The sequence below is a fragment of the Tinamus guttatus genome, unplaced genomic scaffold, assembly GCF_059628265.1.
Source record: "Tinamus guttatus ecotype Peru unplaced genomic scaffold, ASM5962826v1 Tinamus_guttatus_pri_ptg000052l, whole genome shotgun sequence".
NCBI classification, from domain to species: Eukaryota; Metazoa; Chordata; class Aves; order Tinamiformes; family Tinamidae; genus Tinamus; species Tinamus guttatus.
The window spans coordinates 1983403-2001790 of NW_028288586.1; the positions used below are offsets into that span (position 1 = coordinate 1983403).

The 18388-nt window shown below is 40.6% G+C and overlaps 1 protein-coding gene across 2 annotated transcripts in view; it reads right to left on the reverse strand.

Moving 5' to 3' along the window:
• RBPJ (recombination signal binding protein for immunoglobulin kappa J region) overlaps positions 1-18162 on the reverse strand; it is a 116468-nt gene extending 98306 nt beyond the window's left edge. The window contains exon 1 of one of the 2 annotated variants that reach the window (XM_088539933.1): positions 17991-18162. In XM_088539933.1, the coding sequence (XP_088396059.1) occupies positions 17991-18019 (29 nt within the window). In that variant the 5' untranslated portion in view covers positions 18020-18162. Of the gene's footprint in view, positions 1-5255; positions 5274-17990 lie in introns of those variants that run through there. The other variant, XM_088539935.1, reaches the window with a different exon arrangement.
• Positions 18163-18388: the final 226 nt, after the last annotated feature.

The following is an 18388-nucleotide window of genomic DNA, read 5'->3' on the forward strand; positions in this document are numbered from 1 at the left end:
TTTTACTTTGAACAAAATGAAGGCATAGTAACATCTTACACCTCTATACCATCGTCAAGTGCTGGGGAGTGAAGGAAGGACCTGGAAGCCCTACTGTTTTTAAACAAAAATATTCTGGAATGTTTTATACTGGTTTCTCTCATTCTGAAATCTTTCAAACAACTGCAGAACTTCTAGAAGTTACATTTGTTGTTTTAGGACAATTTGCATAAAGGAATTAGTTCCAGAAAGTTTTTGGAATCTTCCTATAGAGGGCAACTAATAGAATCTAGCTAAAGTATTTTATTCCAAAGTCAGGTCTTCACTCAGATGACTAACTCACAAGGAATCTAGAATCCCTCTTCTACGTAAGCAGGGATGTGTAAGAAATTATGGAAATATACCCAAGTAATGTATGAAATAAGGTACTTAACTGAAATTTTAAAGGCAAGACGTATCTATACAGATACAAAAATAACATGGGAATGCTCAAAACAAAGATTCAGAGCTGTTGAAATGAAAAATACATCGAAGAATAATTATATTAAGAAGTATAAGAATAGTATTTCACAAGTGTATCAGAGAGAGAGACTGATGGGAGACCAAAGGTCTGGGCTCCAAATAGAAGAAAAGCTTAGGCAGTGTTTGCTCCACTACTCACCTCATCCAAAAACTGTTTCAGCTCTGGTAGGATTTTACTTCAGCCTAACTAAGTCTAACTACACCTTTTCCTCTCCTTTTGTCATGAAATAAAACACTAAGATTTCACCTTGAATTATTCATCAAAGTTAGTCAAACCTTGTGGACACAAACCCTAAAGAAGAGATAAGAGATAGGATTTGTGGATAACTGATAAGAACATATTTCTGATGCTAATTATCAACAACTGATGGGAACACCCTCACAGATTAGAAAACCCAGCGCTGAATCACTTCTTACCAACATGTCTTTCTAGAACCTCCTTGAGAGCACAGGTTACAGCTGGGAGATCTTTTTTTTTTTTTTAATGTTACCAGAGCTTCCGATGCAAATCTGATATTTTGCAAGCTCTAGTTTCATTTCCCTCCTGCCACTGTTGCAAATACTTTATTAATCAGCTCTCTAGCAGAGCTTGGAAGGAACAGGGACTCCCCCAGCACTGGCTCAGAACGCCAACCTAGCATGAAGAAGTTGCTCCAGGACCCAAATTTGTTCCTCATCTTTTCTTAGGTGCATAGAGCACAGAAGAACCTAACCATTTCAGCACTATTTACTCATTTGGTGTTTGTTCCACACACCTCCATACCACTTCTCTTGTGATGTCTCTTTGCTGATAGCCTCCCAAGCCTCCAGTCATTTTTTCTTCTTATACTGATCTTTTATTCCCTCTATTCCACTACCCACAGTAAGGATTCTGCTTGCAGATAACTAACAAATAAAACTAAAAAGATTAAGATATTGTCCAGTTAGCATCACTCATATTGGATGCCTCATTGCTAAATTCCTAAGCTTTTTTTTTTTTTCTTCCTAGATGTGAAACAAAATGGGATGGTTAATGGATTTTAAAAATCTGTATGAATATTTGCTTTGGACATGAAAAACTAACACAGGAGGATTGTGTAAGTACCTTAATCCCAAATTATGTGGACAGTCTGTACAGAATATTAGTTGAGGATTTATTAACAAATAAACATAGTCAGGGCTTCCAAAGAAAAAGCCATTTTCATTTTCTATTAGAAAAGTTCCTCCAAAAGCTTTTCTGTTGCTTTTATCTAGAAATTTACACAAACACACATGTGTCAAACTGCATGGCCCTAAATATGTCCAGAATGCCCTTTACCTTAATGGAGTATTAAGCAAATTCATCGGGTTCAGAGGAGAACAAGACCGCAAATATCTCAGAAAGGCTACAGATGAGTGAGTGGCCAGGGGAGTGTTCCAGGCAACAGTGCTGGTTGCCTGCCCTGTTCTTATGCTCTTACCTGGGTGCCCTGAGTGGGGGGTCTTCATGGGGAGTCCCCCAGGAGTAATGGGCCTCAGTGGGCCCCTGGCCAAACTGCCAGCCAAGTGTGTGAGCAAAAGAAAAGGAGCCAGTGAGATAACCAACAACAACGGAGGACAACGATGGTCACAGGTGAGGAAGGAAGCAACGGTGTGTGGAGATGGATGAAAACAGACTACAGGCCCTGAAGCCCCCTCTCCAGCGTGCCCCTCCTGAGGCTGCAAGCCAACAGCAGAAGCAGAGCACACGACACTGGAGACGTCCTGCAATCTGGGCAGCCTCAAGCAGGGGGATATAAATAAAAAGACAAGGGGAAAATTGAACCCAAAACTTCAACAAGAGAGTTTGGAGAAGCAATAAGAGGCACTGCCACTTGATGAAATCGATATGTTTGTACATGGTCTCTCTGTTGGTGCAGAAGTAACCTGAGTCAAGGGACCCCTGTGATCTGTGCCGAGAATATGCCTGTACTCATACCTCTGGAGAAGATCTTCCAAAATACGCCCCTTTTGGGTCATGGACTGGGCTCAGTACAGCCTGGTGGAGACAAGACTCTGGGCTAGACAGACCCTCAGACTGAGCTGGTATGGCCTTTTTGATGTAGCTGGTATAGTTTCCTGTATCCTTGCGTATGAGCACTTCCATATAGACAGTGCCAAAGAAGCATGCTAGCATCTAAAAAGAGGTTGTATGAGCAACCATATTTTCAGTTGAATTTAGCAGTGCATTTTCTCCAAAGCTGTTGGAAATCTGTTAATAGCAGTCACTCTTCTTCAGTAATTTTCTGAAATCTATTCAAGGGCTTTATGGTAAATGTGGGATTTTGTGAATAAGGTCATCTAGACACTGCACATAAGTGTGGAGTAACAAAGCCTGTATTAACTATAGTTTACACATGGAGTTAGGAGAAGCTTCTTATTCGGCCATTCTTATTAAGCTTAAAGAAGCTTTAACAGCTTCTTTATAAAGTAGTTGCCTGCAGGATTGCACTTTACATTAATGTAAAGAGGAAATATCTTAATCCTGTGAGTGAGGAAAAACAGAACAATATAGGGCTTTCCAATATGTCTTTCTTAATATGTAGAAATTTAATACTCACCTTGATTTTTACTGTTACAATATCTAATGTAGGGCTTTAGTACAATTTATACTTACTTTATTGGCAAGCCATAAGCTGCTGTTGCAGTTACACCACTAGACTGGCATTCAAGAGATGTAGGTTTAGCCACACATTTCCTGTGTGACTTTGTATAAATTGCTTAATCTCTTGTTTCTCAATCTCATCCATGAAACAGAATTATTTCCTTGTGCTGCAGGAATCCGCTTTAAAACAAATATAAAAATGAGCATTTACAATAGTGATATACATAAAATGGCAGTTAGGAAATTATCAACATTAGTTGAAAATAACAGTGAAAGATATCTGTATTTGTAACAGTAGTTTATTCCTAACTTCAGCCCAAAGCTACAATTTCTGTAGACTTATTCCAGTGCCTCCCCAGGGATTTGATTAATTTTTCTGAATAATTCTCTAAAAAGCATTGCAAAAATACAGTGTTTATCTAGATCAGAATAATGTTGTTACTCTTTCTTTCAACGTGCTGTGGCTAAAATACATGAAAAAATCCAAAACAAAGGATTGTCGGAAGCAATTTACATGAGAAATGAAGACTCACATGAGAAAAGAAACCATCAAAACTTTTGTCTCCTTCACTAGTAAAGAATTGTCGAACATTTGTCCAGTGTGAAATTCAGAATTGAAATTATAGGCCATTTAATTGGTAGGGGAAAAGCAAATAGATTTTAGTAATGCCTACTTTGAGGCCTTTGATCAAAAACGGGCTCTGGTTAAGTCTGGAGTATGCTGGAGGAACTGTGTTTTCAGGAAGGGTAGGGAAAGGGGGAGGAGAAGAGCGTGGGATGATGTAAGATTGCACAACTGCTCCACGTGGAGCGAATCTCCGCCGGCACGGAAGAACTCTTGGGGGAAGCTGGGGAAAGGAGAAGGGTGTGCCTGGCGAAACCATGCCTATGAGAGCTAAAACCACATAGCTAAAATAGCACTGAAAATACACACTGGACCATCTCTGCTGGGTTTTAGTGCAATAAACATTTTATACAGTTCCTTTAAATCAAACATGCCTACGAAAGGAAAAATAAGAGCCATTGGTGTCAGAAAGCACATCCTTCATTTCCACGCTCCCCTCTGCTCTAGGTGACATGGCGATCCCAAAGACAAGACTCTGCCTAGGTTATTGTCTAGCTGAAGTATCCCCCCTAGTCATGCACAAGGACAGAAACCGTGTCTGATTCCGTAGAAAATGAAAGAACAGACACACAGGAAAAACACTCATTCAAAGTCAAAATCAATGTGTGCATCCAGAGTACAGATATGTCAGAGTCAGCAGCAGCACAGCATTCTGCTAAAATGAGGTTTCAATTTCTGCATGAAGAAAAATATTCAGACAGGTTGAGAGTTCTTCCAGTGCTAAAGAAAAGGCGGAGAAGGCCATGCAACTGAAAGCTGCAGCCTGACTTAATATCTCTTCCTAAGCAGCTATGTAAGGGGAAGGGAAGCAGACATGGAACTGCTGCAACCACAGCTGCTGTTTGAACTTGACAAGAGGGCAGTAAAATGACAGAATGAAAATAAAAGAGAGCCTCAGAGTGATTCATTTCAAAACAGGGCAAAAAGCCCTTACAGAGCTCCATGTTAGCCCCTGCTCCCAAATGGTTCGGAAGGCCCTTTCACTGGGGCTCTAGCGCCAGGCTTAAGTTAGTTCAGTCTAGCAAGAGCCTCTCTTTCTCCTTGCATAGCTTCTTCCTCTTTTGTACATCTGGACAACATTTTGCTTAGGGAACAGCACTACTTACAATCTCAAAATTGTAGTAACAGACCCTGGACCGCTCCTAATGTGAGGAGCATATTTCCTACCCCAGCTGCCCGTGTGAATGGTCTTACTAGTGTCCTACCTCAGGACACTTTAAGCTGAGGGGTGACATGAGGCAAGTCCCCTGAGGTGAACCTAGAATGGAGGCTTTAATTGTATGGAGTCAGTGCAGTCATCTGAACAATTGCTGAGCTAAACTGAGCCCTGAATAGACAGCACAAAAGGCAGCAGCATATGAGAGAGCTGAACCAAATCCACTCGCAAATGTTGTGCCTCTGGTTGTAGAGCTTTCAGTGCAGGGTATGATGTTTTACATTTGTGAAATTGCTAGGACAGGGCCGCTTCTAGACCTCTCGTTGAGCTCTCATGTACTGCCAGCCTTTTAAATTATGGACTGTACTTACCAGGCTTATTGCAGATAATTTGCTGTGTGCTGAATGCTGGCTCACAGTGAAATGAGCAGGTGATTTCCTGAAAAGTTGCCCTTTTGTCAAGGTCTGTAAAGCAAGATTTAGAATAAACCTCCTCTAGTAATTGACCAAGCTGAGGAAGGACTGCTTTTCTTTCTTGCTTTCCAAGAAAGGAACATTGGCCAACACCAGCTAAGGTGTCATAATGAGGTGCTCTTATAACACACAACTCTCTCCCAGTCTCCTGATTTCCAACTTTGTACACTCTGGGATCTTTTGTAGAGGCAAAGCGAGCTCTATTGCAGAGCTGCACAGACTTCCAGTTTGATCAACTAAGACTTTCTAAGCGAATACGCCCTGTGACAAACTCCTGGAAAAGCTGCAAAATCTCCTTCACTGGAGGTTTATGGTGACAAGTTAAAAAACACCAGCCAGGGAAGGTGATCTGCCTCAGTGCTGGACCGTTTCAGGTCCGGGGTCCGCCCAGCCCATCATTTCTAGCTTGCCAAGAGTTTCCGTCCTCTACTGGGAATCAGTCTTCTAGGCTGTGATTCTCCACCTTAGCTTCCTTATTGTACTCCTATGCCTAAGCCAGTTGAACATGAATGATACTGCTCCTAGGACCAGTGCTCCTGGTTACTTATCTTGTATGGGCAGCACACATCAGTATGGTGTCACACCTGTGACTTCACACAGCAACCTTGGCCCCCCAAGACCACCTCAGCATTTCTGTGTGTATTGGCACATTATTACAGACAGCATCGTTCTTGTTGGAGAGCTCACAACTGCTTTAGGTCTGTTAATCAGCTTGAAAGATGAGGACATTGCAGGAGGCAAAGTCTACCAGATGCTCCAGAATACTTCCGAAGATTGATTGCAAACATTTTTGTTGTTTATATTGAGATGACTTTAGATTAATTAGAACTGCTGCTAATAAACAGTGAATGACTTTATGCTCAGTGTCGCTGCCAGTTACTTCATTTAGCTGTGTTCACAGTGATAGCATTAAAAAAAGATCTTATGGGAATCATTACATTCCCTCACTGTGAAAGGATTTCTTCTTGTTTATCTTATATGCTCTTGCTGCCAGTTCAAGCATTCAGCTTTTGAATAGTTCCCAGTCACTTTCTTGGCCTGATGCTGCCAATTCTCAACCACTGTCATCACCCCATTACCTAAAATATGCACAAAAGCTGCCATTTAGATCTATAGAATTCTGCCTTTTCATTAATTAACTGTAGTACTACTGTTACTACCATAATGCTGTATTGTAGTAGTCTCACTGTATATCATTACAATAACATTTCTGATATGCAAAAATCAGTAAGTTAGTATCACAGCTTGCAGTGGTTGCAGCATATTCCCATGATCTGTTGGTTAGAATAGAAATCCAGGGGCAATGATATCTACATTTAAAAACTTCATCGCTACCCACCCTGTACCTTAGGCCTGGTTTCAAACATCAGTGTCCTTCAGCTTCCTCAGTTGTGAAACCAGGACTCTGAGGCCCTTGTATACCTTCTTTATGAGCTTTGTGGAAAGCTTTGAAATACTGGGATGAAAGATACTAGCAAAATCCAAAGTAAAGTCAGGAATTTTATTTGTTTGATTGCGTCTTATTTGGAATCTATGAGCTCAGAAGGTTCAACTCTTAACAGCTTGGTAACAGGAGAAAAAAACCCAAACCATACATACTGTAAAAGATTAGAAACAAAACATTTCTACAGAGGCTTGCCATCCAGAACTTGTTGGGTGTTTGTTTAGCTGTGCCTGAGATCTGCAATACTCATGACCTGTCAGCGCAGCTCAGGTTTCCCAGAGCCCACAGCCAGCCGCAAGCCCGCTCTGGCCTGCAAGCCATCTCCTCATACTAGTCCCAGTGCATACAGCCATAGTCACATCTCCAGACTGGTATGATTAATGTTAAATCTGTCTGTAATAACACAGCATCTCACACATAGTGCTCTACTGCTCTAGGCCCCATCCACCTTATTTCAGAGACTCCCTTTCCCTCGGAGCCAGGTGCTGGAGCTCCTCCTGCCTTAGACTGAGGTGGCCAGCCCAGGCAGAGAGGCCCACGGACCACGCAGGCCATGGAGTCAGGGGTGTTTTGCTCTCACCAGACATCCGCTGCCTTTGGTAATTGTCTGCTTCACCTATGCCAGGAGATGACCCCAACCAAAGGATAGCTCTGTACACAGCTCTATCCCACCCTGTTCCCCTCTACAACACTTCAGCAGCTCTCCATCAGGAATGCGGGCCTCCCAGGGCACTGACAGCCTGGGAATACAGAAGTCACCCTTGTCCACGGAGCCTAAACCTTTGTCTCTGACAGCACTTAATGCCAGCTTCATCTGAGAAAAGCTTTAGAAAATCTGTGCAAGCAATTAGGGGATGAACCGCCTCCAAGGAAACTTTCTCTCTAAAACTTATTAGTAGTTAGAGGTTGGCCGCAAAGCAAGTATCTTTACATTCTCAGACTTGCAGACACCATTATGATGGACCCCGTAGCAGAAGCCAATTCAAAGCAGATACACAGCTCTTTGTTCAGCAGTCGCATGCTCCGGTTAGCGAGGTACTAACTGCAGCTCGGCGCTAGATTGACACAGCTTTATCTTTGCTGAGCATCAATCCTTAAGGGTTTTTTAAAAAGATATCTTTTTTCCATCTTAAGTCAAAATAGTTTGATTTTAACAAGTTTTTAAATCACCCTTAAAACCAAAATCATATTCAAAGAATCTATGAGCATTTAAAATGAAATCCCTTATAAAAGGTCATGCATTTTTAGGGGGTTTAAAAATATTGTTATTGACATCTCATTCAGTAGTGTAACAATATTGTCTGACAGGACGTGTAATGTCATCCAATACCCTCGATATTCTATTAGTTAATTCTCATATTTTATTTTATATAAGGGCATTTGCATCTTAGTGAAGGCAGAAAATGCTTATTTTATGGATTGCAAAGTTTTCTGTTTGTACTGTGACACATTTTTACAGATTTTTTCAACAGAATTTCCATTCCACAGGAAGTTTTGGTCTGGTTTCATTCAGAAGGAGAGCAATTTGTGAAATGACAATGTTTTCCATAAAATGAAAATCATGCGTTTTAACTGGTTCCTGTCCTGAAGCAAGGAAGAATGTGGTCAAATCCTTCCTTCGGTGTCACTCCCAGCTCCGTTGCCAATTCTGTCCCCTCTTGTGTTACTTATTGCCTTTCAGCTGAGGATTTATGTCTCTGAGGTTAGCAGATATGAGTAGGGCTGAGAATGGCTAGAAAGAAGATTTCATGATGTAAGGATATCATTTTTGGATATGTCTCTTTTCAGATCAGAATCACACTCTGAAACCAAAGTTGCAGCACTAAATGAAATATATATTGTTGATGACCAAGCCCTTAATTTTTCCAGGTAATAAAGATTATTATAATCAGGTCTTGAAAAGAGTTGGGTCCTGAGTTCTGCAATTAGTTTGTAGAACGTTTGATTTGTATGTGCAGCCTCATCTGTAATCATACTTGCACCATATGCAAAGTCCTGTTTGCAATTCATATAAATTATTAATTCACAGCGTAAGCTGCACATTTCCTCTATTAGTCACATTTCTCAGAGGCTTTTCATTACTGCAGCATATGGAAGTGTTCCTTTCCCATAGTGCTGTGCAGTGATTAACTGTGGGAATCAAAAGGTATGTAAAATATGTAATTTAGGACCAAACTCACCACGAATCTTTTCCCTAGCACAAACCTGAAGCAAGCAGTAGAGTTAATGAATGTTTATACTACTTCTAACTTTTCTCTGTGTGAAGACAATGTATTTTCAGCTTGTCCCATACCAGATGGACAACACGAGTTTCAGAACTGTTTGTAGGGATTAATGACTAGCAGGGAGGAGCTGTCGGCTCAAATGCAGTTGAGGGCCATCAGTCACGGACAGTCATTAATTCTCAGGGAACACCCAGTGTCAGAGTTATTACTGTTATGAACTGTTGTTTAAAATCTCACACATGAATGTTTTCAGGGATAGGCAGTTATAGTCAGAACGTATGGGGCATTTCTAGAAAATTAACGCCTTGTATTTTGGGCAGACTGCTTATGTCAACTCTCACTATTGCTCTCATCTGTTAATATAATTTATTTTGGATGATGGCTGTGGTTTGAATGCCCATACACTCCCAGTACAGGACATTTAGATCATATCTGTTGATTTTTCAAGAAGTGTGTACCCCCATTTTAAGGCAGCACATTGCAGAAGACAAACTCCAGGAGACAAACACCGTGCTCAAACTTCTGATATGACTCATGTAAAAATCAAAAGAAAGAATTTTGGGTGAATCAGAAACTCAGTGAAAACATCCCCAGAACAGTCCTGGCTGTGTGCATATGCAAGAAAGCACAGAGGAAAGCAGAGCAAGCTGCTGACAATAGGCTCATCTAAACATGCAGACTTATGCCTTTTGGACACACTGCAAGCTTCTCTAAAATGGGTTCAGGCCTGGTAAAATGTGCAAGTTAATTAAAATATTGCCAGTGATAACATGCCTGTTTTATGAGTTGTATGAAATGGAAGGTATAGTTTCAGTTTCATTCTCAGCAAAGTCCTATCTGTATAACATAAACCATCACCAGAAGGATGTTAATTTGACTACTTTGCTGGAGAAGCTGAAACCTAGTGGACTACAGACTTAAACTTCCTTTTTGTATTAGACATGCTTGAACCAGGTTGCACTATAGAGATGTTGGTAGTGAAACACAAAAAAACTCCTCTGTTTTAGGTGTTTCAGGGTGCCTATTCAGCTCCTTAAAAAAAGGCAATATTAATTAACTTTTTAAACAGTGGAAAAATCCGTAGTTTTCTTTAAGTGCAACTATTGAAACTGGCAATCGGCCATATAAAGCAGAGCACAAGAGCATCTTCAGAGGTAAACAAGGCAGCCAAAAGACTAGTGCAAGATATTCTTCTAGACCTCAGAAACTGCCATCCATCCTTCTTCTCTTTGCCAAAAGATGCTCAAAATCTGTTTTTTTTTCCCTACAAATTCCAAGAGCAGTAAGGACTTAGAAGTCCTATTGAGATCAAAGTCATATATGAACTCACCAGTGTCCGCTCTAGGGTTATTACTAATCACACTGCACATTTGCTGTCTCTTGGGGGCAGGGCATTTTTGAAGTGATTAAACTGCTCTGCAAGGAGAAATTGTGTCTTATTCAAACAGAAAATAAAAGGTCAGGAAAAGAAGTAAGGATAGAGTTAAATTCTCAGATAAAAGTGAGTAATTAAGCTAAAACATATAGACATCCATGCATGCAAATTCAGGAGTTGTGTATTTCAAGTGATAAGGAAAATGCCTGATCTGTAGATACAACAGTGAAATTTATGCACACCTGTTTGGGTGCACAACAGCTTAGATTCTTGGGTTTGCAATGAACTCTTTGCAGCAGGTCCCTGTGCGTAGGTGCTCTTTTTTTTTTTTTTTTTTGCTAATGTAGCCTCTAAGTCTGTCTTCAGAATAGTTTTAAGATTTCCATGAACTTTGCTCAAAAATGTGCCAGAAGACTTCCAAGTAACAAACATGCTTTTGCAATTTACTGAAACTTTCCCCTTGTGTTCCAGAGAAGCAACCTCCCCATTACTCACCAGAGAGACACATGAGCCAAGGAGGAAGGAAAGGGAATCAGCTAATAAAAACAGGCAATTCCCTTCTTCAGTGTCTACACTTAGTCATTAAATAAAAAATAGAAGTGAAATCCAAACTTTTTTTTTTCCCAAATGGGTCACTGCCTCAGTGAGGATTAAATAAGGTTTATTTGTATCTTGGTTTTGATCAGAACTTTTTGTAATTACTTGCTTTGTCAAAAGAGTACTACTGCACTTCATGCCATATCGGGTCTGTTGTGCCTATGAGGTACTCTGAATCCTTCCAGAGAAATCCAGTCTCCTAAGTATATCTTTTTACACTTCTTCAAATGACTAATGAACTATATTGCCCAATAAGCAAGGGGCTTGGGGGTATTTTTGCCAGATACTAATTTTACTTGGAAAAAAATTAAGTCAAGGCCAAGACACAAAGTTCAGATCTAAATCAAACTCACTTTCTCCTAAAGTTTTAGCATGTTGCAGCCTGAGGTTTCCAACTGACTCTTCTTAAAACTGAGCTTTTGCAAATTTTCAGTGTTCCGCTTCCTCAGGGTTCAAGGTTTGGTTCACCAGTTGGGAACTGTAATTTTTACAAGCAATATAATGCAGGAGGACAAGCATAATGTCCCTTCTAGCCTTAAGAACATAGTAGTCAAGTAGAAATTTTCAAAGGAAAATGTCAGTTGATACATGATGCAATGGTGATTTCTGTTCACTTCACACTAGAATATATTCAAGCCGCAAAAGTAGTATTCAAACCTTGCTTTCTGCAAGACAGCATCATATTAGTAATGCGCCAAATAGAATGAATTATAACTCAGGAATCCCCCTTGCAAGTTTTCAAGAGGTAAAGCAAAAAAATAGGAGCTAGCAAAAGCCAAGCACGTAATTTTATTTTCTTTTTCCCTTGAGCTGTTCTCTGAAATCTTTCTCCACAAGCTCACTGGAAAGATTTTTGGGGTCACCTCCTATATGTTTGCTGCATCAAAGTGGCCACAAGAAAGATATCCATAAACTAAGTAGTGTTACACAGTCAGGGAAGAAATCTTTCCATGCATCCTGGCCAGAGCAAATTCTGCAAGGCTTTTTAGTGCCAGAGCAGTTGAATTGAATTATAAATTGGCTATATTTAGCCATCCCTCAAGATTTCAGTTTATGGGTATCATCTGGCTGCAGATGAAGATGCAAAAGGACTCACACAGGTCAAGTTATCCTATATCCATCGAGCCCCAGGAAATACCTGCCTGTGCACTTCCAAGCTGGCCAAGCACAGGGTCACACAGCTTAGTTTAGCTGTCCTTCCCCACAGGGAACCCTACGTCAAGTTGCTTTTCGTTTTCCATGGGCTCCAAGCATTCAGAATGAAATCACCACATCTCAGTTTAACTTATTAAACATCAGTATGACGAAGAAGAGTTCAACCACTCACGACTTCTGAGGCTTTGAAAAGAAAGAATTACTGAAGTATGCCATACAGCTTCCACCTACACCTTATGGGTACAAGTTGAAACCCAGGAAGTTCCATCTCCGTGTGAGGAAGAACTTCTTTCCTGTGAGGGTGACAGAGCCCTGGAACAGGCTGCCCAGAGAGGTTGTGGAGTCTCCTTCTCTGGAGATCTTCAAAACCCGCCTGGATGCCACCCTGTGCCACATGCTCTAGGTGTCCCTGCTGGAGCAGGGGGGTTGGACTAGATGATCTCTAGAGGTCCCTTCCAACCTCAGCCATTCTGTGATACACTGCTAGGTACATGTTTGCAAGTGTGTTTTGGGGTATAAGGTGCCATGCCTGCAAAGTCAAGCAGACGTGGCACTCCAGCTCCTCTCCTCCCTCTTTCCTGCTCTCTTTTCTCCTCTCAGTAGGAGGAATTATCATCCTACTGAAACAAGAAGGCTATTTGGCACAGCTGTAAGTGTGGTTACATAACAAAGCCAAAGAAAGCAGCTCCCACAAATCCAAGCCACAGATTACGTCCAGTTTTAGAAGATAATATGTATGATAATGACAATGAGAATTATTCTATACGAAAGAACAACTCTCTGGCTCCATATGCTCACAGTAATTATATGTTTTAAAGGCTAGTAGGTGAATATTCCAAAATACAATAAAAAGTAAGTATTCTAGGCAGGATGGCATTTTCCATTCATTCTTGTTACCCACACCTACAAGTCTGCGCTAGAGGTGAGCAAACTAGTTGGTGTGGGGCACTCCTTGAGTAACCTAAGAGCTGCCTCTGGAAGCAGTTCTAACAGCCCTCGGGACCTGGGTACGCAAGAAGGTGACAGAAGGAGAAAAGGAAGAAGGAGGTAGGCTGAAGAACTAAAGTATCTTGAACTTTTTTTAGAAATCAGAAGTGAACTCCTTACAAATTCTTCACTGACCTAGAATACTGTTTCACTCTATAAATTTAGGGGCAGATACACAGTTACATACTTCTGTTTGCAGGTACTCAGTAACAAGTCCTCGGAGAGTCTTGATACCTGAAACATTATTTTTCTCAGATCATTTGTGAAATGTGAGTTTAAAGTGAGTTGTAAAAGAGCTGTTTGCTTGACAGACATGCTACCTACATACTGTGGGTTTCCAGACAAACTTGGCAATTAACTAGAGGTTCCCAATGTTTTCCTTTGTTTTGTGACTTTGCATTAGTGTCATTAATGAGGACAAGAATGAAAATGAAAAGCTATGATGTGCTTCATTAATAGGAACTAGAACGGAAATGACATGATTTTGGCTAAACTCAAATAGAACAGTAGTTGAAGGAGCAACCAGTGAAAAGAACAAGGACATTCAGATGTTGTAATTCACAGTATTCAGGAGTTTAAGTGTCACTTGTGGCCCTACTATTTGCATATATGTTTCACTCCTTATGTTTGATGTCGGAAAAAAAATGCATGGTCGGTCAATTTCATAAAATATTTGATAGAAATTGAGTTGTTTATGAATGACAGGAAAAACATAAGTGAATTTCAGACATTCCAAAAGTAGAGTCACAGCTGTCATAAAACAAGACAAAAACCAAACAAGCAAAATCCCCACCCCAATCCTAAAGCTAAGTTGTAGCATATGAAGCACAAGACCTAATTCATTATTATAACACGAACAGTTGTCTCAGATATGTTGGCTTGTTGAGTGCTGAGTGAGGACTAGCTCACTTTGCCCCTTATGCAGGGCAAAATCTCTCATGTTTCTGCAGTCAGCCTATCTCCTTGTCTGTGGGAGCAAGTCACAGAATAGACAAACAGAAATAGAAGGTAGCAGCATTGCATCTGCTTAGCCGTAGAAGATCAGAATCTTATACTAGAGAGGTGACCAACAGGGAAAAAACATCTGTAAGTTTTTCACTGAAAGCTGTCACAGTGAAAGCACCCTGGCTAAACAAGGTACGTGCCCTACAGAGCTTGTGCATTGTGCATTTAGGAGTCGCTGATGGAGTGAAACCAACATACCACTTTTCTGGTTTGATCAGGACATTATCATGCACAATTTCCTCCTTTTACCACTGCTTTCGCAGTGCTTTGGAGCTTTCTTACCGAACAGGTCTGCTCTTAGAATGAACTGGCTCTCCAGCAAGTTTACTTAAGGGAACAGAAATACTCATTCACTAAGACTTTAACCAGCAGCCCAGCTACTTGATGTTAAATATCATCAAAATGTAAATTCCAAGTGGTGCACACTGCTAGGAAGTTCACCCTTGTTCACAGATGGATCAGAAAATAAATCTGGCAGACAGCAACCACTCTTTAAAAAAAAAAAAAGCTACTTTTTTCTTTTTTTTTCACATATGTCACTGTGTAAAATAGCTTATCAAGCCAGATGATTTAATTGAAATGTTAGACTGAAGCACTAGGTTCACTGAAGAATCATCAATATTTGGGGCTGGTACGATCAAGTTACCTTGCATAGGAAAAAATGTTCCACTTCTTCAGCCAATTTTTTTACCAGTTTCACAACAGCTGGATGATCCCATCCCATGTATGTACATCAAAATTCAAGAAAAATGGAGGAAAAAAAATGGAGCCAGTACTGTGGCTTTCCCTATTGGTAACTATTAGCGAAGAACAAATTTGCCGGCTAAAGAAGGAAATAACCAGCACCTCATTCAGAGAGGCTACCAAGCTCCTTTAAAAATAGTTTTTCCACTCTTCAGGAAGGAAACACTAAACTCTGAAGCTTTCTGCAATTGCCATTTCATTCCTGGGCAAAACTATTAGAAAAACAGTAACCATGAAGTGCCAACATCTCGCAACTGCCAGCATCTGGAGGCCTCCTAGGCAGGGTTCAGGCTGGGACACACAAGAGGGACTATCTTTTTTGACACTTGAATTAGCACTAGCAGAAAGAAAAGCCTGATACTCCCTTATATAACCACATGCAGGGATGCAGTAAGCCATCACAGAGCGGATATGGAATGATACCTGCAATGTCATGTCTGAAACCCAGCTCACGCGGACGTTAATTATATCTTCTGTCCAGGCCTTCGCCTATTTGATCACACATACTATCCTTCTTCTTCAACAGCTACACAAGATTGTTGGTGGATAATCTAAGGTGGCTGAGACATAGTGGATCCAAGACACACCTATGGTCAACAGATATATATACTGTTATATAGCAACAGCAAAATGCCTACAGGAAGTCAGTTCTTTGATAAAGCACAGCTAGTTTGAGCTGAACTAAGGCAAGACCTAATCCATGTTGGTCAGATTGGGTATTTCCTAAGATTGATTGCTCGATTGTATGATGCATACTATAAAATGTCAAGTTTCTTAGCCTGGGGTCCTTCTCAGAAAAACACGAACCATCCTCAGTTCCGAAAAAAGATACAGACTAACACGCATATCCATGCGAGACCGAATGAGCCAATTTTGTGCCATTCTGGTGATACAGAACAGCTGGGTTGGACCTTCAACATGTTTGCATGTTTTGACAACATGGAATCTAAACTGGTTTCTCCCCTTTTGGCTCATACGTTCTTTTAAAGAGTCCCCCTGGCAATTATGAAGAGATACGCCTCTTGCATGCTGTACAGTAATCTCCATTTTCGTGCTCCTTGGAATTAAGCACTGACTTCACTGTGTGGAAAGTCTTTTAAAAAATGTGGAGGTGTGTGTGGGGGAAATCATTTCCAAGTGACATTCCAAGCCCCTCCCTCTTGCTGGCTCCGAGGAGTAATTACTCAGCTGGAAAATGAAACAACGCTGCTATTTTAGTGTGGCTTAGGACCTTGGGCCTGGTTTCATGTTTCAGATTAATGGTTTCTGTGCCTTTTGGAAATTCAGAAGAGCAGAAAAGCCACTCTTCAGATAGAGCTGCATCCTGCAGTTCCAAAGCATTCTGAAGAAATGTATAACTTGCTGCCCCTTTCCTATTTTGCTGTGTCCCACTGAGACAGAAATAGTTATTTTCCCTCCCACTTGAATGAACTTCTAACCTGCATCTACAAAGTCACAGCTGTTCTTCCTGACCTTCTATCCTGGGTCTCTGGTTGCTCTGTGATGAACAATTATTATACTTTGTTGCAACAAACCAATAAAGCCAAACAGGCTAAAACAAGTTATTTAAATGTGAACCAACACAAGCCACTTATTGGCGTCTTGAAAAAAATCTAATCTTATGATTCCACATAATTCTAGTCCTAGCAGAAAGTGGCTGGCTAGGATCCTGAGATCCTTAAACAACAAGCTGAAATTATTTCTTTATTGTATTCTTTTATATTTCAGTCAACAAAAATATTCCAGTTACGGATTTACTTCTTGGTCACTCCGAGAATCCAGACAGACCAGGACAGTGGTGAAATGCCACGCAAGGGGAACTTTGACATAACCTAACAGTTTGAGGAGCAAATCAAAACAAGGTACCAATCTGTAGAGACAAGACAGGCTAAAACCGAACTCCGGAAACAGAGAACTCTTTCCAGATTGTGCGAGTAAAGTAAAGAATAAGAGCTTCCAAAGGCAACATAATCAAGGAATAATCAACATCTAAGGAAAAAATAACTAGAGCATTGACTCAATAACTTGCCCTTCCAATATAATCATAAGTCAGATTGGAATAAGCTATGAGCTCTGTATTTGTTGCTTCTTTAGCTCCACACTTTTAAAGGAGTATGGTAGGAAACACATTGTTTTAATAGTATTCTGTAATCTAATTGCTGCTATATTTGTGCATAGCCATGCCTGCTCAGGCACAAGGTCCATCTAGAGCAGGATACTTTCTTTTAAAATGGTCATCAGCAAATGTTCCAACAAAGGCACAGGAAGCCCCCCAAAAAACAGTCAGATGTGGTATACTCCACAGCCTGACTTTCTACCACAGCTCTCCAGACATTCTCTTCTTCATCACTTAATGTGACCAGTGTCCTTTTATAAACCTGCATGTTTGTCACTGTACAAGCCATACTTCTATGAATGCTATCAAAAAAGCAAGACAGTTTATGAGCAAAGCAGAATGAGAATAGATTGTCAAAGCTGTACGAGATTCACCTATGAATTCCACATGCAGAGTTGCCAGCAATAACAGTTAATAGTTACTACACTGCACAGAGTCACACCCCGCTGCATGCCCTCCCCTGAGAACACGGCCCAAGGTGTGATTCCCTGTGCTTGTGAAGTCTGGGAACGTTCCCAAATAGACTGCAAAAGCAGACACACAGACTGCATAAAGATGGAACTAATACCTGGGTGATTCTGTAAAGTTTAGAGCTCTTAAAAATTCTGGCAACATGCAATTCACTTATGCTTTACTACGATAAGCATATGTCTAATGGAGAAAGTATAAAAATTAAATCTCATTACTTCGAATGATTTATTTGGCCTTTGGGAAACCTAATCACTTAAAATGATTCACTGGTCTCTAGTATGCTGCCTAGAGATGATCAAACAAGCTCCTACAAAGCTCTGCACATTGTCACATTATTTCACCTAGTGATAACATACATGAAATTGGAAATTGTCATCCCTTGGCTCTAACATTTAATAGAAATCAGTCACCAAAAACCAAACTTTCACTTCCTTCTCCTTATAAAATCCCTTATAATTCACTCTGTCAAATCAATAAAAGGACTGGTCTACCACATGCTTCACATCTAAGTTACTCTTTGAAATCCGTATTCCAAACCCACATTCAGCCCCATCTGAGAGCATTCACAGGAGAATGCAAAAGAGCTGCTCCATCTGTCTAGCGTTTCTTCCTTCCCTTCTCCCAGGTGCCCTAAAAGTACTCTTGTTCTGCAAACGGGACAGAACATAATGTTACCACAGCGGTGTCATCACTTCCTTTTCTGTTTTGCTGAGTCTCCACAGGCACAAAAGTGTCTTTTACACAGAGCGATCTTGCAAAAGCATGAACAGGAACTCCCTTTGTCAGTAGTGAGCATGGGTTTGGGCCTTTGCTTAGTGAAAAAAAAAATCAGGAAATACTATTTCACTCAGTGTCTCTCCAGAAAACTGCAGGACTTTGAGCTTCATCATATTTCCCTAAGTCTTCCAGTGT